Source organism: Stegodyphus dumicola, chromosome 10 (assembly GCF_044657685.1).
Source record: "Stegodyphus dumicola isolate Sdum_Otavi_A_Nest chromosome 10, ASM4465768v1".
Taxonomy (NCBI): domain Eukaryota; kingdom Metazoa; phylum Arthropoda; class Arachnida; order Araneae; family Eresidae; genus Stegodyphus; species Stegodyphus dumicola.
This window is the reverse complement of record NC_140777.1, coordinates 149,453,764-149,476,167: the sequence shown is the minus strand read 5'-3', so window position 1 is coordinate 149,476,167 and position 22,404 is coordinate 149,453,764. Positions and strand designations below refer to the sequence as shown.

At 30.7% G+C, this 22,404-nt stretch overlaps 1 protein-coding gene across 1 annotated transcript in view; it reads right to left on the bottom strand.

The window, feature by feature from the left end:
• LOC118182761 (telomere length regulation protein TEL2 homolog) overlaps positions 1–22,404 on the bottom strand; it is an 85,119-nt gene that overhangs the window by 30,820 nt on the left and 31,895 nt on the right. Inside the window, exons 9-12 of the mRNA XM_085825693.1 lie at positions 21,173–21,246; positions 20,032–20,145; positions 5,684–5,864; positions 1,667–1,783 (exon numbers count right to left, since the gene is read on the bottom strand). Of these exons, the coding sequence (XP_085681819.1) occupies positions 1,667–1,783; positions 5,684–5,864; positions 20,032–20,145; positions 21,173–21,246 (486 nt within the window). The remainder of the gene's footprint in view (positions 1–1,666; positions 1,784–5,683; positions 5,865–20,031; positions 20,146–21,172; positions 21,247–22,404) is intronic.

Here is a 22,404-nt window from a genome sequence, read left to right as displayed (position 1 = left end):
TTTGCAGGAAGCTGTCTCCACCGTTATTTCCTGACAGTGTGATGGCTGTGTCACTGATTGTTCCGGCGTGTTTATGGTATATCTTCGACAACTGAAAAAGTGTTTTGGAGCTGTCCTGATTAATATTGATAAATAAAGTGTCTTTCGATACTTATCCAGTGTCGTAGTTATTCACTCCAAATCTACGAACCCCATACGAATGTGAAGGAAGAAAATAATGTAACAATATCCAAAAATTAATGTTACTATCAAAATAATATTATTGCCCTTTCCTCCTCCTTATGTAATGGAAACAGGCTTTAGTCAAGTCAATAGCTTATTATGGAAAACAAGAAACAGGTTGAATATTTCTGAATGAAGTGATTTAAGAATTAAATTAAGCTATTTTATGGTAAGTATTTAAGAACTTGCATAAAGTGCAGTGATCATATTAATGAAAATTGAACTTATGGGGGATTAGAATCTGTGACTTTGTGTCTGATAATTTGTTTATGATTGTAAAATTAAAAATAATCAGAATAAAAAAATAAACCTGATAAACATTTTCTTCTCCAAAACTTTTGTTTATATTTTTAGTCTAACTGGTATCTTTAAATTGTATGTATGTGCAATTATTTGTATTATGATTATGTTGTATGCTATATATTATGCAGAAAAATGTAAGGGGGTCAATGAAGAAAACTATTCTTTTAAAAAGAGTCAATGAAAGAAAAGGATGGGAATCCCTACAATTAGACTGCACTGCATACATATGCTATGCAAAAATCGGAAGGCTTACCCATCTCTTTAATTGTGAGTACCAACATTTATTTAATTTTTAGTTAATAAGATAAAGATTATCCAAACTCTGGTAACCTTAAATTATTAAAGACAAATGTAAATTTCCTTCTATTAGCATAATTACTTAATATCAATATAAAATTAAATGAATTTTAATTTATCATATTTTAAAAATGAAAGTAGACATATGCTAAAAACTTGCTTTCAGAGGAGAGGAGTAAGGTTGACCAAAAACATTTTAATTTATAAAAGTGGTCCTCACTTGAAAAAACTTCGAGAAATACTGAACTAGTTCATTTAAATTATGATAAACCATCATTTATTCAAGGAGCTAATTCTGATATTTTATATTTTAAGTGTTTTCATTATAAATAAAAATATTCAAAATATAAAACAGCAATATAAATAGCAAGAAATTTTATTTTTTAACAATGGGATAGAATAAATAAAAAAAGCTTTTCTCCCCTAAAATATTTGTATTGCACAATAATTTCTTATGTTATTTTGTTAAAAGTTATTTTCGTGGATAAATTTTCTTTCAAAATAAAACAATGTTAAAATAACTGACAGTACTAATAAAAAATAACAATGCCAACAGTTACATTCAAACTATGAATTTTTGACTGATATATTTTTATTGCCAATCAACCATATCTATTAAGGCTAGCAATAAATGGAGGAATTAAATAATATGAATGTCATTTAGAGTTTTAACCTTAATTTTCAGGCTTATTTCAAAGAGATACAAGCTAGGTGTTTCCAAAAATACTCATTTTTAAAGTCCATAACAATTATGTAGAGTTGGAAGAAAACTGGCAAGCTCAAAATAATGAACATTTCAAGATAAATGACATAACATTTCTGCTATTAAAAAAATATAACTTACCAGAATAGGGCATTCAACATTTAATGCACAAAGAATTCTGTGTCGCAAGCTGATAAAGTCTGGAATGGAATATTTGTCTTCCATATGAAGCACAATTTTTGTCATCTCTACAGCAATCTATGAAAAAGCATTTCATGTACATGCTTGACAAAAAGGAATTTAAAAGTCAATATTCACTGATACAAAAGATGATTTTAAATTACATAAAATTTGAGAATGCTTTAAATAAAAAATTTGATGTGTACACCACGACTTCCTTGTACAGAATATTAAATTATACGCATTTTTCTTGCATTTCATTTAAACTTATTGAATTGAATTAAATTTACTTCGCCGACAGCGCATAAACCACAATAGAATAAATGCGTTCTTTAAAATTCACTCTAGTATTTGTTTACCATAGCGACACTCTGGCGTTACATTCACTTAACAGTATTATATTTCGTTCATATTATAACTCATAATGCACAAAATTTATATCATTTAAAGAATAGAATTATCTAATTGTTGCCACATGTTCTATTCAAATACTATAATAAAGCTAGAATGATGTATAAAAGAAATTAAGCAAACAAAACAAAAAAGAAACAGTTTTTCACAGACCATTGAGTATTTCTCATTCAATTAATTCAGTTCTCACTTTGCAAGAAGCCAAAAATACATAAAAACTCAAAATATCTATATTAAAAATTGCGAAGTAAATCTTAAACACTTATTTCCTCGAAAAAATTCCAGAAAGGATTAAGCATGATTTAATTGGCAATAATAAATGAAGGCGTTATCTTTGTTGTTGCGAAGTTAAGTTTCTCTAGATTGGCAACAAATCCACTAGTCTGCTGTTTCAAATGTAAACAATCAATGGCCACCATAAAAAAAAAGGCTTAGAAGCACTTAAACAACTTTAAAATTGTTGATAATTCTAAAAATATTGCATACAGATTTACTAAAGGTATAAAAACCTTAACCAGAAGATAAAAACAACATAATTCAATCATTTTTAAAGCAAACAATGTATAATTTACAAACATATAAGAGTAAAGAAACTGAGATCACTGAGCCAGTTAACAGAGTAGATATATATATAAATATATTTATATACGTTTGGTGCGGCCAATTGCAACCAAAATATGAGGTGCACATATACATGTTATAGCAGTCCTATATACAAAATTTCAACATTCTGAGGCTACTCGTTTTTGAGTTATGCGAGATACGTACGTACATACGTTTGTACAGACGCCACCAAAAATTCTCTTCAGAATTGATTTTAAGGCAGCTTTATAATTTTTTTGGAGGAAACGAGTCTTTTACTCTGTCCTTACGTACAGATATCACGCAAAAACATTGTTAAATTGCATTCAATAGCAGTCAAAATAAAAAGTGACCGCTATTGAATAAAATTCGTTGAAATATGCTGCCTGAAACTTTTCGCGATTACAATACTTCTTTTTTACTTCGTACAAGGAAGTAAAAAGAGTAAAAACGTATATGATTTCTAAATTTCAGAACAGAAAACAATTAGCTGATATACAGTGAAATAGCAATAAATACCTAAATTACACTGTCACTAAAATGGTTACAGGAGAAAACAACACTAGGAAAAAATATTGAACTACAAAACATCATGAGAGAAAAGAAAGCAAAGAGAAAACATCACAGTTCTAAAATATGGACGTGCAAAATATCATCATCGAAAATAAAGCAGTTCAAAAACTTCACAGTTTAAAAACATCGTTGTCCAAAATATCCTGTTAAAAAATACAGCACCTACAAATCATTGCATGATGATAACATCATAGACCCACATTTTTCAGGCTTTTAAGGTAGCCAAACATGTTTCGACACCCAAATTTGGAAAATAGTACAAATAAATCTATTACTGGTGTTATTTAGCAGAACACTACTTAAAGTGATAGAAACAAATGCTAAACATATTATCAAAGTATAATTTTTGATTATGTCTTACATTTTGGTTTAAAATGTGTTACATTTTAGGATTAGTAGACATGTTCCCACAAAAATATTGATCAACTTTTAATTTTATATTTGTCATTTATATTTATTAGGGAATTAAATGGACTAAAATCTAAGTGATAAAGTAAAACGATTATTAAATAAACCTGTTTGAGTACATGCACTAGCTATTTTTTTAGAAATGTTTCTCTTTTCCTATACACAATTACCTGAAAATATTTTAGACATGTACATAAAAGTAAAGTTTTAGTCCATTAAATTCACAATATTTCATTGAGGTTTAAAGTAATGCAAGTCCAAACAGAAGGAAAAGAAAATATTCCAAGTGTGAAAATTAAATTGCAAAACTGATTGTTCCTGAACACTTAATAACAAATAGAAAGTTTTAAAATCATCTTCTGAACATCACCAAAATTAGTCAAATGAAAAATTCTCATTTTAAAGTTATTTCGAGTAGTCTGTGTACCTTTAGACATCAGATTTCTGGTTCTTAAACAGAACTTCCCATTCAGAGTGCAGAACAAGAATAACCATAATTCTACTTCTCACAACTAGAGAGACAAAATAAAAATAGTTTTGAGAACCTTAATGTATAAGCTTAAAAACAAAGTAATAAAATTTTTTGAAAAATTTCATCACAATTTACGATTTGAATGCAGTACCTTAAATTTGAACCTTAAAGCTTGTAATCCATGTTCACATAATGATTTGCGAGCGCAAGAAGGGAAGAGGGATATTTTTACTTTTTTTATTTCATATTTTAACATTAACTAATAAATTTTTCCTGAAAAAGTAAATTTCATTAAAAGACTATCATATTAAGAAATGTGAAAGAAAATAATTTAGGTAACTTCATGTAGTTACTTATCTTCCTTTACCTAATTGTTTTAGACTATGTTTTTCATGAAATTTACCAGTAAAACTTTATAAAAAAAAATTATTAATGACCTCATTAGTTAAGTATGTTAAGTTTAAAGTTCCATTAAGTGCTGTAAGTTGCATTGATTTTTTACTCATTTTCACTTAAGTTTCCTTCTTAACTTTTCAGCAAAAAATTATCAGTTAATATGAAATATAAATAAAAATGTCCCTATTTTCTTGTTGCACTCATATATAATTAAGTGACATTAAGCATTTACATTTATTAATGTCTGAAAAAAGTGTGTCTGCAATGTTATCATCATGCAATGATTCGTAGGTGCTTTATTTTTTACTACGATATTGTCCACGACAATGCTTTTAAACTGTAAAGTTTTTTAAGCATTTTATTTTCGAAGAGGATATTTTTTACTATAGCATTTTAGAACTGCAGTGTTTTCTCTTTGCTTTCTTTTCTCCCACGATGTGGGAGAAAAATCACCATGACATTATCTGAACTGATAGAGTTTCACCATTATAATATTACAGATGTGCTAAAAGGATGATAAGATTCTAGAGAAAAGGGAGAAAAAACCATATGATATAAGATTTGCAGTACCATTTAGGTTTAACAAGCCCAATGTTCTAATCCCTAATATCAAGTGCTAAAAGGATGATAAGATTCTAGAGAAAAGAGACGAAAAACCATATGATATAAGATTTGCAGTACCATTTAGGTAACAAGCCCAATGTTCTAATCCTTAATATCTTATGTGAAGATTGCAAGATGTATACAAAAGTAAGTTTTATTGATTCTTAAAGAAGCAATAAAAATACATTTTATAATTGCAGAAGTTTCAGATAAATATGAATTCAAGCATGCATTACAAATTTCAAAAATTAAGATGACTTCCTAAAATGATAATGAATAAAAACGTTACAGTAACCTATTTAACTAATAGGCTTAATGCATCCCCCTCTTATAATTAACATGGTACCCATTCATATATAACCTGAAATAAGTTATTTCCTCAAAATCATAGCAGTATATCTATCTTATTTTCCAAAATAATTGTTTAATTTGATCTGTACTATAAAACTGAAAATCAGGTTAATTTAACATCATTCATATGAACTTCTACCTAGATAAATAAAGGTAATTAAAAATAGATATAACAGAATTACTTCGTGCACAGTGTCAGAATTCATCTTAATGAGATGCTCAGCATGTTTTAGACACTGTTCTGTCCAATCATAATTTTCTTGCTCAAGCAAACCCATCATACAATCCCGTATGTATAAAGGACGCTTCACTTCCTCTAGTGGAACATCGTGAGACATATCATATGGTTCCAATTCTTCATCACTATAAGCAATAAAAAATATTATACTAAAAAATAAAGTACAATTCTAAAACTATTAGTTTATGTTTTGCAACTAAGCAAGTAAGTCATCTTAAATCAATCACACGTAAACAATTCTAGACTATTCTTCAAAATTCGATATGCTCATCAAAAATTTTGAAAAAGTAGGTTGTTTCTTTCCTTATGATTAAAAATAACATTTTAAGCATATTACATATTATCTCTTGTCTTCCAACGTAAAACATCAAAAAATAAAACAGGACGTATGAGGGCTGTTCAGAACGTATCGAGACTGAATTTATTATGCAAAACAGGTTTTGAGTCAAACTCCTTCAAAATATGCTCCATTGGCAGTAACACACTTGGCCCAACAATATTTCTAGTCCTCGAAACATCCGTAAATCCACGACTCATCCCCAGTGATGATGAGCTTCATGAATTCTGGATCATCGTTTTCACTTTGAAACAAATCAGATGAGATTGCCAGCCGTTGGAATTGCTGATCCTCAGTGAGGAGGCGCGGCACAAGCTTTGCAAACACTCAACACATGTTCAAGTCCTTTCTCAAAATTTCATCACATGATCCTATGGAAATGGTACACTCCTGTGCAATTTCTCGGACTGTTAAACGATGATCAGAGCTCACCACAGCCTGCACTTATGCAATCTTGTCCTCATTGTGAGAGGTGGACGGCGTCCAGAACAGGGATCACTGTTCACTGATTTCCGACCCTCCTTGAATCGCCAGAACCACTTGAAAACCCAAGCACGACTCATCACCTCATCTCCAAATGCTATTTTCATCATATCGTAGGTTTCGGTGCCAATTTTACTGAGCTTAAAGCAGAAATTGATACAGATTTGCTGCTCTGTGTTTTCAGACATTTTCTGTTTCCGACGAACGCACGCAAATACTCCACATGAAAGAAGTCAGTGTGACTGAACGACGCGCTGTACAGACCTGCCGGTTTTTGTAAAACGAGGTGAAACATGCATGTGCATGATGCACACAGTCTCACCGATAGGGGTTTTCTGGAATAAATAGAATAAATTCCGTCTCAATACTTTCTGAACAGCCCTTGTACATGTTACCATTATTATATAAAACAGATAGTTTCAGCTATTGCCATATTAGTTTAAAATTAAAAATTTTAAATTCAATTATAAAATAGGTTTTACCCAAAGTTTGGATGTTACAAAAAACTCTTAAGAAACTTTATTAAATTATTTTTGAATAAAATGGTAATGAATTTCAAAAGTATAATTCCAAACATTTTTTAGCCTTAAATGAATTCAAGAACCAGATTATGAGGTCTGTACACAAAATAATGAAAATGGTCAGACAGCACCCTGCAGAGGGTGACAGCAGTTGTTCTTTACAGGGTATGAAGGTGAACTTCTCATATAGCTTCAGTTCAAGAAACGACTTCAAGCAGTTCACATATGTTATTACATTGTTCACACATCACAATAAATAGTCTGTGTTTTGAGCAAAGGTGTAGTATGAAATTCTCTTTCAAAATTGGGTGCAATGCAACTGTTAATTTTGTCAATATTACTATGGCAACTCTGATTTGTTGATAGCACGTTTTTAAGTGTTTAAAATCATTTCAGAAAGCCAAGAATTAACATTTTTTTTTTTTTTGTTAAAGAAAACCTTTAACAAAATAAACAAATGCAAATGTAGTCAAAATTAGACATGTTGTGCATTCAGTATATCAAATAACTGAGAATAACAGCAGAAAATCTGAATTTAAATCACACCACACTTTCTCAAGTTTTAACAAATACTACTTCTGTCCTGTCATGTGTCGCTTTCCACAACAATGTTTTTGACTCAAAAATACACCCCTATTTTCACCTGCTCTCAAAGTCTGTGACATTTTCCTGTTTCTTAAGTTGATCATTTTGCAACTGCAGAAAGCATTAAAAGGATATTATACTTCTTTTAATTTCTAGCACTACTATTAGGGTGGCAACATTTTAAGTAACGTATGGCTTCCCAAGGGCATTCTCTTTGGAAGGGATTAAATGGATTTGTAATTTAAATGGAAAAAAAAAAGTTCTCCCAGAAAAAGTTTTATCACTTTATTTATAGACTTGTTTATGAAAAAGAAAGACAAACTCTAAAATTAAATACCACATGTGCAGTTATAGAGAACACATGTCAACAATGCCAGCCATAGAACACTAAGTGTTTCAGATGTGGACTTCAAATGGGAAGAGATCAAGAAGCAAAATTTGCTTTAAAAAAAAAGGGTTGAAAAAAATTAATTAATAAAGCTTGGGTGGAAGGCTGGAAATATGCTATGCAAAGATACAGTGCAAGTCAGAATACTATATTTACTGTTCATTTCTTGACACTATACATGTGTTAAAACTGTAACTGTACAACCTGTGTTTTTATAAGCAACTGCATAGTCATGCTGAAACAATGTCAGGCTTTTAGCAAACTGCTCTCGGTATTCAGCATCTTACATGTTTGGAATTCACACAGAATACTGGAAACGACAATGGATAAACCTCTGGATAAAACCACAACACCAGGAAAAAAATGACTAGCCTAAGTTACTAAAAGTGCTTACATACAATTAAAGCTCAGTTACTAAACAGCACATTTGACATTTAATATTAAAATATTTAGCAATCATCCGACATTTTCCACACTCATCAATAGGATTAATTTTTTTTCAACAAAAATATCTTGCTATTATTTCCATGCAATACGCTGCTGAAAATTAATTAATTATAGACAAAACATTAAGAAATTTAAAACCTAATTCACAAAGACAAGAAATAAAAAATAAAATTCAAAACCAGTAAAATCCCAAACTTTAACAGTAAAACTGTTAAAAAAAATACCATAAGTGTTTTCAAGCCAGAAGAATTCTCAAAAACAAGAGAACTACATAAAATAAAATAGGAAGAAAAAATACAATTCAAATCTGATTCAATGCTACCAAGAAAAGGTAGATCAGATTCAAGTGAATTCATCCTCCCAGGAAAATCACTGCATTTGTGTTCAGCAAAAATTAGTTGATGAACCATTTTAAATTATTTAATTATAAAAGTTCATCTGATTGCATCCCCTATGCAGCAGCCCTGCCTTCATGTGAGATAAAAATATAGAAAAAAAAATCCAAAGGAAATTAATTCAACATCCAAAAAAAGCAAAAGTAAAATATACAATATTTACAAATATTAAAATTCAAATTAAAACATAATAATATATAAAATATATTAACAATTAACCGAGAAAATTAGTTTTTGAACTCACCACAAGTAGTTCAAATGATCAAAGGACCATAATTCAAAAGGAAAAAGTAGATGTTAATGGTTGCCTGTTTGACGCCATTGACAATACAAACTGGCAATGGAAAGTTGGAAATATCCCAAAAGGTGAATTTATACCAAGTAATTTTCTAATTTTAGATTTCAAAAGCATTACAGTAAAGAGTAAGGAAAGGAAAAAAAAAAAGAAACAAATGTTAGAAAATAAAATTTTTATACCATAGGTTTATCATGATTATTTAGAATAGAGTAGGCTTTCTGTTAATAAAAGTATAGTCAAAAAAAAAAAAAAAAAAAAAAAAAAATTAAAACATATACTCAAGAGCCAAAACATTATGACCACCTGTCAATAACGAGTTGGGCCACCTTTGGCACGCAACACAGCTTCAACACGCCTTGGCATGGATGCCACAAGTCCTTGATAGATGGCCGGAGACAGATTGTAACAGATGGTGTAGCAACGGTCACACAAATTCGAGATACTGCGAATTGGTGTTCTATCGGATTGAGATCCGGTGAGTTAGGCAGCCAGGACATTAACTGGAAAACAGCATTATGTTCCTGGAACCACTCCAACACAATTGTAGCCTTGTGACACGGGGCGTTGTCCTGTTGGAACATTCCATTTCCAGCTGGAAAAACAGAGGCTATGTAAGGGTGCAACTGGTCCGCAATGATGTTCAGATACCCTGTAGCATTCATGGTCTGCTCTACCACAACCACGGGTCCCAGAGATGCCCAAAAGAATGCCCCCAGAGCATAATACCCCCACCAACGGCCTGTGTATGACCTAATGTGCATTGAGGGAGCAACTGTTCGCCTGGAAGATGGCATATCTTGACACGGCCATCGATGTGATGAATGACAAACCGTGATTCATCTGACCAGGCAACTCTCACCCACTGATCCATGGACCAGTCGCAATGTTCCCGGGCCCAGCGCAGGCGGCGATGACGCTTGGTCAGCAAAAGCACACAAGTGGGACGTTTGCTGCGCAGCCCCATATGCAATAGTGTCTGCTGAACAGTGTGCTCCAATACTTTTCTACTTGGCTCTGCATTGTATTCGGCTGTCAGCTGAACCACTGTCTGGCTCCACCATGCGAGACAATCTCCGACGATCTTTTTCTTTGATAGCGTGTGCACGTCCAACACCATGTCGTCTACTGCTGGTTTCAATGTCATTCATCCACTTTTCATACGTACTAACAACTGTAGATCACAAACAACCCACGAGTCATGCAGTTTCGGAAATACTTGTTCTGAGCCTTCGAGCCATTACAATCTGCCCTCTATCAAAGTCGCTTAGATCCGCAGCTTTCCCATCACACACAGAAGTAAGTGAAAGAATGATTCTTCAGACTCTCCAGCAGCAGTTAAATACCACTTCCACCTGATCACGTGCCTTCCACGTCATCCAGGCGTGTTCATCGCAAAATGTAGGGCTGGTCATAATGTTTTGGCTCTTGAGTGTATATATAAATTACACTATAAAACCCTTTAAGATATCCTTCTTCATCCTTCTGTTATTCAAGCTTTCAGATAAAAACATAATAATATATAAAATATATTAACAATTAACCGAGAAAATTAGTTTTTGAACTCACCACAAGTAGATCAAAGGACCATAATTCAAAAGGAAAAAGTAGATGTTAATGGTTGCCTGTTTGACGCCATTGGCAATACAAACTGGCAATGGAAAGTTGGAAATATCCCAAAAGGTGAAGTTATACCAAGTAATTTTCTAATTTTAGGTTTCAAAAGCATTACAGTAAAGCAAGAAAAAGGAAAAAAGAAACAAATGTTAGAAAATAAAATTTTCATACCATAGGTTTATCATGATGATTTAGAAGAGTAGGTTTTCTGTTAATAAAAGTATAGTAAAAAAAAAAAATTTTTAAACATATATACAAATTATACTATAAAACCCTCTAAGACATCCTTCTTCATCCTTCTGTTATTCAAGCTTTCAGATAAAAATTCATTATTTAAAAAAAAATTTGTACAGGATGTAGACCGCTCTAGCTTTTTTAAGCAGATTTATGAGTGAATTAATTGGAATTTCATTTTCTTGTAAAATTTTAGGCAGAAGAATTTTTTCCTGCTGTTGTTCAATTTCCATACATACTTTTTTTATTCTAGTAATTTGATTAAAAATTGTATTTGAAATAAATGTTTTAGAGATGTTGGTATTTCAATTTATAAATTTAAGCCGCCCATCCGGGATAGTGGTTACTGACTCTGACTCCATACCAAAGGGGCTGGCTTAGAATCCCGGAGAAGGTATGATTGTTTGTAAATGCATAGTGTCTATGTGACATTGGGGAACTCTAAATAGGCGGCATGCTGAAAATTCCTCTTCAGAGGTTGATGATAAAGGAAGAGTGGTGGAAGACACTTGGACCCATCTTTCAAGGGTGCTCTCCATCACAATTGGGGATGGAACTAAGCAAAGTCGTACTGTCACCTTTATGGTGTTCAAGGTTTTTGCCAACAAGAGGTGCACTCTTGCAAACCCTTCCACAATGAATTTCGTAGGCTTGTTTTGATGTTACTGTCAGACAAGTGAGATAAGTCACAACACAACATATAAGTTTAATCATATCTTGAAAAATTGAATTCTCTTCTTTTATTAAAAAGTCTTACTTCTTTAAGATTATAAATGTTAAGATCTAGATAATCTACAATTAATTAATTTTTATTCGACTTGTTAAGTTTTAAACAGCTGGGGCAGATGTTGCTGATTTAAATAAGATTATTATTGTTGAATGCAATATCATCAATACATCTAAATGTATGGGCAAATTTACTGAAATCATTTTCTAAAAGGTTTTTAAAAAACTTATACTCTTTAGAAAATAAACAGAGGTTACATAAGTGAGTCAAATAAGAACTTCCCACTGTACCATTTATATGCAGGTGAAGAATGTTTGCATGCTTGGTAATGTTATTAAAAAGCGAGAAATAGAGATAATCTCTCAATTTTTATAAATCTAGTATAGTATGTATTTCAGGGAAAAAATCTGGAAGTTTAAGAAGATGTTCATAGATTTTTTTAAGTGGATGAGAGATGTAGATATTTTTAAATTCATAGCAGTTGATATTGTAAACCTTAAGATCTTTTTTAATTTTTTTTCAATTATTTGCAAGTTTTGTTAATAGAAGTGCTTATCAGCATCAACTTTATCAAAAATTAAATTACATATTGATTTAAAGAGATTTGTAAATATATTACCAAAATTTTTCTTACAGTTTCTAGTACTCCTCTTGCTGTAAATCTAAATTTGAGAGGACTTCTATGAAATTTTGAAATTGTGAATAAATTGGCAAATCTATTGTTTGCAGTATAAATAGAAATTTTGCATTTTTGAGAAAAGCATAAATTTTGATGATTATAGACCTTTTTTTATTTTTGGAAATGCAATAGGTTGTTGAATTATGCAGCTCCTTTTCAATAAGAGAATTATCGGAGTTTTTTCATAAAATACTAAATTTGTTACTTGCTTCATCAATTTTAGTAATAGCAAATAGTTCTTTCATTTGCAAAAAAATTCTGATATAAATCTTTCCAATTTTTAATTCCTTTAAATCCTTTAACTTTATTAGTATTATTTTTGCTCTGCTCAAGTACTTCTTTTTCCATTCTTTAAAAAGGTGAGTTGGTACACTTAGTAGAGAACTTTCTTTCAATATGAAATTATCAATATCTGCAGAATTAATTCTTGATTCCATAAAATGTCTAGATTTCCTGTAATTATATGTTTACGTTGTTCATCTACATATGGTAGAAATCTCTGTTGACTATAATATCAAGTTGAAGAAATTCTTCTTCATCATAGTTAGCAATGTAATTAACTACTGAGCTTTATGTTGTACTTAAAACAGATAATTATTTTTAACTTCTTTTGGTGGAAATTTTTGTTGTACTTGTTTAAAGATTCAATGGAGGTTGAGCTCATCAAAAATTTTATGAAGAAATTTGATAGTACAGAAAAACTTTTTGTACTTATATAAATTACAGTTAAATTTAAATTTTATAAAATCAAGTACTAAATCTTTGATTATGTTATTTCCTGTTAACTTATTTTTGAAGACATTCTGAATGATAAGCACATATTTGTGAGGGAATGAATAAATGTTGTCAAGAATGTTCTTAAAATTAGGCTCATCAAACATATCCTGGTATTCTGATTGTGGTAAAGTAGTATTTATAGTAGTTTTTACTTTCTTACTTTTTCCTCTGGTTCCTCTTTGTGTTTTTTTTTCTTCTGAAAACACTGAACTGTAGCACAAAAATCAGATTTATTATTGAGTGAAGAGTTTAATCCATATGGATAATAAATCATTTTGCACTGCAAACTATAAAGAGATTCCTTAAAAAGTCTACTTTTAAGATTAGGAACAATATCTAAGATTTTAATAGCTATATTGTTGAAATCGTAAAATTTGAAAAGTTCCATTTCCTTGGTAGTTGAATTAATATTGTTGTTATCAATTCCAAGCTTTTTAATGTGTGATATATAGTGGTTGATTCTGACGTTAAGATTATTTTTAGTTTGTGCAATATACACAAGACTGCAAGTTTTACATATAATGGAGTACATACAATTATATGTTTTTTAAAGTTATTGTTGTTTTGTTGCAATATGGTTGACTGGAGTGTCATTATGACTACAGGTTAATCAGTTTGAACTCTGCTATTCCTTAATTTTTTTTTTTTTTTTTTTTTTATCTTTTATACAAGCAAAATGTGAGCAATCAGGGAGCTAGCCTAAATTACAGGGTTAAGGGAAACTTTATAAAAGTTTATAAAGTTTACAGAGGAAAACTTTAATCTTTTGTCTTTGTGTTGGTCAGTTCTAAACACTAAGTTTTTGTTAAACTATTTTATTAGAAAAAGTGCTAAAAGCTGCTGATATTACAGTATCACAAAATTCTTTTGAACAAAAATACTAAAAAATTATTTCCACACAATATGCTGCTGAAAAATTAATTATGGATAAAATAGTAAGAAATTTAGAACTTATTTCACAAAGACATGAAGGAAATGAAATTCATTGTGAATTAGGATCTAAATTTTTTATATAAGCACTATTTGATACAAGCAAATATTGTTTTATATATATATACATGTGGGAAATCATAACATCCAATGCCAAATTAGAATACCAGATGACGTCATCCGTACAGCCCAGCGCAGTAAGAATCATCCCAGACAGCGCTGAGACCTGGTCGAGAGCAGAGGGCAGACGTGAGCAGACGGCTCACACGTCTTCAAGAGTTTATGAATTTAGATTGTGCTTTTGATGTTATGCCTTTAGCTGTGATGACTCTAGACGATCATACTATTTAAATGTTTGTGTAAAAGGACTACATCATTATTTTAATCCTGCATACCGTTAATGTCATCTTTATTTACTTTTTATTTACTTTTATTTCTTTCTATTAAATAAACCATTTAAATATTACTTCGTGCTCTCATGCTGTGAATTAAGTCAAATTCTACAAAAAATATGGCGACCAATTGTGCGGCCTAGAACTTGAAATTGTGCGAGTAGTAGAACTGTGCTTTGAACTGTGAACTGAGTGAACTGTTCTCACAAGTTATTCGATTTATTGGATTACTCGTATAAAGTGTGGAATACCCAATTAACGACGATCATCTGTCGGGTGAGTACAAAACTTTCTTTCCAATATGAAGTTGGTAGAAATTCCAGAATTGGAAGCAGCTTTAAAGAACAGTAAAAGTTCTGAAATCAAAAGTTTGCATAAGCTTATTTTTAATACTGATGGAGACCGAAATAACCGGAAAAGATTACGTGAATTTTCTGGCTTTACACTTAAACCAGATTCTGAAGAATTTAATAAGAAAATAGATACAGTACAGAATAGTTTTACTTTGAATGAGTTAATTAAAGTTTGTAATGTATTGTGCATAAATTCAGAAGGTTCAAAAACGGAAGTAGTAACCCGAATTGTCTCTTTCCTATGTGATTTATCTGTATTATTTGAAAATATTTTGCATGAAGAAAATAGTGATATTGAAGATGAAACTATTAATAAAATTTCTGAAGTAATGCTTGATGATAATCAAAGAGACAATCCTGGTTTTAATGAGTCTCAAGTAAATAATAGTATGCAGCTTCCAATTCAAGATCATTTTAAACCTCATCTTAGTTTTTCTGATATTGAAAGTATTGTTAATCCTTTTTCTGGTAATGCATATGAAAATGTTGATAAATGGATTGATGAATTTGAAGATGTTATAAATTCTTTGAAATTGAGTGATTTGCATAAATTAGTTTTTGCTAAAAGATCATTGAAAGGTAAAGCGAAACTATTTATTCAGAGTGAACCTAAAGTTAATGACTGGTGTATGTTAAAAAAACTTTTGAAATCTGAATATGGTAGAGCTTTTAATTCTGCTGAATTGCATGAAATGTTATGTAAACGTAAATTAATGCCTAATGAATCTTTAGATGAGTATTTTTTGAGAATGAAAGAAATGTGTTTGCGAGGTAACATTGAAGATGCTTCATTAATTAAATATGTTATTGATGGTATTCCTGATTCTGTGGTTAGGAAAACTATACTATATGGTTGCGGAACAATATCTGAATTTAAACAAAGGCTTAAAATTTATGATAAAATGAAATCGGATAATGATAAGTTTAAAAATCCAAAACTAAAAGTAGACACTCAAGTTAAAGATAGAAGTAAGCTTTCGTCATCAAACCGAAATCAATCTAACGTTAATAAGGTCAAATGTTTTAATTGCCAGGAATTTGGGCATTATTCTAAGCATTGTGTAAACAAATCGAAGGGTGTAAAATGTATAAAATGTAAGAAGTTCGGGCATTATTCAACGGACTGTCCAGAGCGGAACCCCGAGACACAACAAGCAGCTTTATTACAACAAATTTCTGAGAAGGATAGAATTATGAAGACTGTAGAAATAAATAATCATTTAGTTGCTAGTTTAGTTGACACTGGTTCAGATGTAATGATATGCAGCATAGAGTTACACAAGCAGATTGGTTCTCCTAATTTAAATTGTAGCGATATCACATTAAACGGAATTGAATCAAAGCAAACATACCCCATCGGCTTTTTCATTTCTGATATTTCAATTGATAGTTTTTTACTTTGTACGAAAATTTATGTTGTTAAGTCATTATGTAATCAAATTGTATTAGGTTTGGATGTATTGAGTCAGTTTAACTTCTCTTTTACCGAGAATGGCCTTCAAATAATTTCTCATCGGAATAAAAGTAATGTAAACCTGATAACTGCTGAGTCATATCGAAATTCTAACGTTCGTTGCATTATGGGAAATTTGAATATTGCTATGTCATTGAAGAATGTTTACGATCCTTCGCAATCGTCTGGCGTCTCTGTTAATGTAAACAAAAGTCCCAAAAGCGGAAGTAGCTCGACGTTTAATTACCTTTCACATCTGGTGAATGCTATTTCTGTCAACGAGATTGATTTATCGCATATTTCAAATGCAGAACATAAAGAAAGACTGTGTAATTTAATTAATTTGTACCAGCCTCGGAAAAATAGACAATCTGACTTCAAGATGCAAATAAATTTATGCAATGATATTCCGGTCTGTCAAAATAGAAGATACATCGCGGAACAAAAAATTGTTGACGATCAAATTAAGGAATGGTTGAAAGAGGGCATAATAATGCCTAGCAATTCTAATTATGCGGCCCCTATTGTTTTGTGTAATAAGCGTGATAATTCGAAACGTTTATGCGTTGATTATCGGAAATTAAATAAGAAGATTATTAAAGACAAATTTCCACTGCCTTTAATTCCGGAAGTACTTGATCGTTTAGAACAGTCAAAAGTCTTCATGACACTAGATTTGAAAAATGGCTTTTTCCATGTAGACATAGACAAAAATTGCACCAAATATACTGCATTTGTAACACATAATGGTATCTATGAATTTCTTAAAGCTCCTTTTGGTTTATGTATTAGTCCAAATGTTTTTCAAAGGTATATTTATTCTGTATTCCGTGACTTGTTAAATGAAGGTGTACTAATTATTTATATGGATGATATAGTCATACCGGCTAATGATGAAGTTGAATGTTTAGACAAATTAGAAAGAGTATTCAAAACTGCTTCGGAGTATGGATTACAAATAAATTTCAAAAAGTGCCAATTCTTAAAACGTAAAATTGAATTTTTGGGACATGTAATCGAAAACGGAACTATTCGACAAATCACCTTCCAAAACTGTTGCTGTTCGAAACTTTCCACAACCACGTAACTGTAAACAACTACAAAGCTTTTTAGGACTAACGGGATATTTTCGTAAATTCATTCCTCAGTATGCTAAAATAGCTAAACCTCTTAGTGACTTGCTTAGAAAAGGTATTGGTTTTAAGTTCGATTCCGAACAACAGGAAGGATTTTTGCAGATTAAAAGAAATTCTCTCTCAAGCACCTGTTCTACGCATATTTAGGCAAGGATATCCATTAGAACTTCATACTGATGCTAGTAGTCAAGGTTTTGGTGCGGTATTACTCCAATTGTCTGATGATGGTAATTATCACCCAATCCAGTATATGAGTAAGAAGACTTCACCGCAGCAAGAGAAACTCTGTAGTTACGAATTAGAAGCCCTTGCAGTAATAGAAGTTCTGAAGAAATTTCGAAACTATTTGTTAGGGACTAAATTCAAAATTGTAACTGATTGTAGTGCTTTTCAGAAAACTTTAGATAAGAAAGATTTAACTCCTAAAATTGCGAGATGGGCAATGTTTATTGAAGAATTCGATTACGAAATTTTACATCGTTCAGGAAGCCAAATGAAACATGCTGATGCTCTAAGTAGAAACACTTTAATTTTAACGTCATACACATCCGATATAACTGAGAAGATTCGGTTAGTACAACAACAGAATGAAGATGAACATGTGAAGTTAATCAAGAATTTAGTTGAGAAGGGAGAAGAAAATGGATTCTTCGTGAGAAATGATATTTTGTACAAATTTGAAAATATTAAAGATCTTCTAGTAGTGCCAGAATCCTTACAGAATGAAATCATACAGAAGGTACATAAAAAAGGCCACTTTGCTGTAGATAAAACTGTTAATGCTGTTGAGCAAGAATTCTATATTCCCAGATTGAAATGCAAAGTTGAAAAAGTTAATTGCTAACTGTATAGAATGTATACTGTACAACAAGAAGCAAAGAAAAGCAGAAAGATTTCTTCATCCTGTACTGAAAGAAAATGTTCCTTTGAGTATGTATCATATCGACTTTATTGGACCTCTTCCATCGACGAACAAGAGATACCAACACATCCTGACTGTGTCGACGCTTTTACGAAATTTACTTGGTTCTATCCAGTGAAATCACCAACTACGTAAGTTATTTCAAAATTGAAGCAAAAACAGACTGTATTTGGAAATCCAGCCAGAATCATTTCAGATCGAGGTAGTGCCTTTACATCGAAAGAATTTTCAGCGTATTGTACCGAAGAAGGAATAGAACATGTCAAAATTACTACCGGTATTCCAAGAGGTAACGGACAAATTGAGCAAATTCATAGAATTTTGATTCCTGTTTTGTCAAAATTATCACATGAAAATTCAACGAAATGGTTTAAGTATGTTCCAGATGTTCAGAGAATAATCAACAGTACAACTACGAGAAGTACGAAATATTCACCGTTTGAGCTTCTCACAGGCACGAAAATGAAGAATAAAGAAGATTTGAGAATTAGTGAGATATTGAATGAAGAATATCTAAAGCAATTGATACAAGAACGTGATGAAATGAGAGAAGATGCGAAAAACAACATTTTGAAGATACAAGAAGAGAACTGTAAACAATTCAACAAGAAACGTAAAAAACCGAAACTATACAAGATTGGCGACTTGGTAGCCATTCAGAGAACTCAATATGGGACTGGTTTGAAACTATGACCTAAATTTTATGGACCGTATAAAATCATAGCTGTAAGACCAAATGACAGATATGAAATCGAAAAAGTAGGATGCCATGAAGGACCAAATTTGACATCTACTGTGGCTGACCATATGAAGCCATGGTCAAATTGATTTGATGTTTGTATCAGCTTAAAACCTAAAAACCTGATACTCTTTTTTTTTTCTTTTTTTCTTTTTTTTTTTTTTTTATTATCTTTGCAGGTACATGATGGTGATGTCCATTCAACAGACATCGAGGACGATGCCTCTTCAGGCTGGCCGAAGCTGTGGGAAATCATAACATCCAATGCCAAATTAGAATACCAGATGACGTCATCTGTACAGCCCAGCGCAGTAAGAATCGTCCCAGACAGCGCTGAGACCTGGTCGAGAGCAGAGGGCAGACGTGAGCAGACGGCTCACGCGTCTTCAAGAGTTTATGAATTTAGATTGTGCTTTTGATGTTATGCCTTTAGCTGTGATGACTCTAGACGATCATACTATTTAAATGTTTGTGTAAAAGGACTACATCATTATTTTAATCCTGCATACCGTTAACGTCATCTTTATTTACTTTTTCTTATTTACTTTTATTTCTTTCTATTAAGTAAACCATTTAAATATTACTTCGTGCTCTCATGCTGTGAATTAAGTCAAATTCTACATACATATACATATATAAAACAATATTTCTAAACCTAGAGTTTAGAAATTCCAAAATTAAGATAATAGATTAATAAAAATTGCTATTAAAGTCATGCAAAATGCTGTAATAACAGAAATCCTTTAGTCACATATATACGTGTAAGTGTGAAAAATAATACATTTTATTCCATTAATTGAGGTAAAAATATCCCCAGAGATTGAAGTTTGAGAAAAGAAGACAATTCAGATTTTTTTTTTTTTTTTTTTTTTTTTTAATTACCTATCAACCATTGCATGAATAGTAGCATTTTGAGCTTTAGCATCATCACATTGGCTCCAACTAGTCTTTTCTTGTTCCACAATTTCAAAGCACTTAAGATCCTCAACAAAGATCCTATATAAGATAATAAATGTTCTATAATTTTCAAGCATTTTCAAAGGAATTTTATTTGGGAATAAAATGAATTATTTAATAATTCTTTTTATATGATAAACAAGAATTCTACTTATTAATTACATTAAAAGCTGAACGCAATTAAGTTGTATAATTGAAACAATATATATATATAACTAATACACAATAAATAGTTAGAAGATAACAAATACTGAATTTTTTTTCATTATAAAGTTATGGCTTAATTTGTTTTTACTGCAAAACTGAAACTAAATGGTAATTAATAAGAGTTTTTGAATGTACAAAATCAAAAAGTATTATAAGTATACAATTAAAATAATAACTATACTAAAATACATTCATCTCCATTTCTGCATTAGGGAGTTCTTATATTATTTTTTCTCCTAGTCATGTTCGCTTAATATTCAATTCTCATATCCCCCCTTCAAAGGTTACAGGCAAGTACAAATTCTGTTTTGTCAACAAATATAATGCAACCTTGTTGAATTTAAGTCAAAATATACTGCGTAGTTGCCTTCATCTGATGAAAGAAAACAAATTTATATAGCTTAGCAATGAATGAATATTGCAGTGATGCTGCCACATATTGAAACAAATACCATTTGCAGTCTGCAGTACCAATTTCATAGATTATAGATCAGAGAACTGATGCTTGGTAAACCACAGTTTGAGCTGTTATACCAAAATATCTATCACGATCATTATAATTCACTATTTTAAGTGTTTTGCATGCTACTACAAATTTACTTCATCTACTTCTATAAATTAAAGATACGGATCATATTCACATTTTCTTGTCAAATTCTAAGCAAAGCTCTCACTATGTGAACAATTACCTTTAATACGAGTCCACAAATCAGTTAAAACAAATTAACATTCTGAAGGTATAATAAAACACTTCCCCTAAAGAATTATCTCTCTCACAAAAAAAAAAAAAAAAAAAGTAAAATGGTAAAATTTATTTTGAGTTCCTTACCTCAAAAAAAAGTTAAAGAGGAATACTTACAAAGAATCTTTCTCTGGTTTGCGTGGAATTTCAATCAAGTTCTGAGCATAATTTACTAATTTAGTATCTGTATGCTGGAAATAAAAGGTAAAAAATTCCAAATAAGATAAACAGCATAATAAAAATATCAAGTATAGAAGATAAAAATAAATTTAAAAATAAAAATTTCATTTTTTTTTTTCAATGATTTATTAACTGAAATGTTGTTAACCATTTTTCCAGTTTAGTTTAACCCTCTCTCGGTACTATATTAATTTCCTCTGTTTATGCTTTAGTTAAATATTAATCAGAACAGGATCAAAATGCAAAGTCATTTCTAAATCATTATCAAACTCCATACTTTACTTGCAACAGATATATAATAACTTGATTACTAATTAGCCAAAACCAGTTATTGAAAATCAAAATTATTTTAGCTTTTCTTTATTGAAACTAGTAACAATTAACATTAATATATGTTACTTACAAAAATCCATACTTAGGCACTGCATCCAGGTTTTAACCAATTCAAGACGCAGTTAGTCATTTGCCTAAGTAGAAGGATGCTTTCATGGAAGACTTGCTAGGGGAAACTAACTCATACTCATGTTACATATGGAAGAAACTATCTCACATCTAGAGCTTTTCACCTTATGACATTATAACAATAATTTGTCACAACCAACAAATACTATGATAATTAATGATATTTGAGAAAAAGTATATTTGATAATAAAAATCTTTCATTTTCAAAATTATATTTATTTCAGAATATTTCCCAAAGATAAATGTCTTTTTAACATATAATGATGCAACGAAAGAAAATATACTAAAAATATTAATCTTTTTCTTGTTATTTATGTGAGAATTTCTTTGCATTATTATAATATTCCATAAATTAAAAATATATGCAAGTGTTAGAAGTGCAAATGAAATGCTTTTATTTTTACATGAAAAAGTATTTCTGACAGCAACACAGCTGATAATCAAACAAACCAGGCCCATAACAACAAAATTTATTTGCCTTTTTTTTCCAAAGTCATTTCAGATGTAATTTTTTACTGTTTTAGAAAATTCTTACTGTTTTATTTTAGAGAATTCTTTCCTGTTTATAAAAAAAAAAAAAAATATTTAATGAACTAAGAATTTTACTTAAGTTATTATTTCAATGAGAAATTATTTACACAAAAATCTATTTAAATCCTATTACAAGCATCTCATATTGTGCCTAAAAGCATCAATCTTCGTACAAT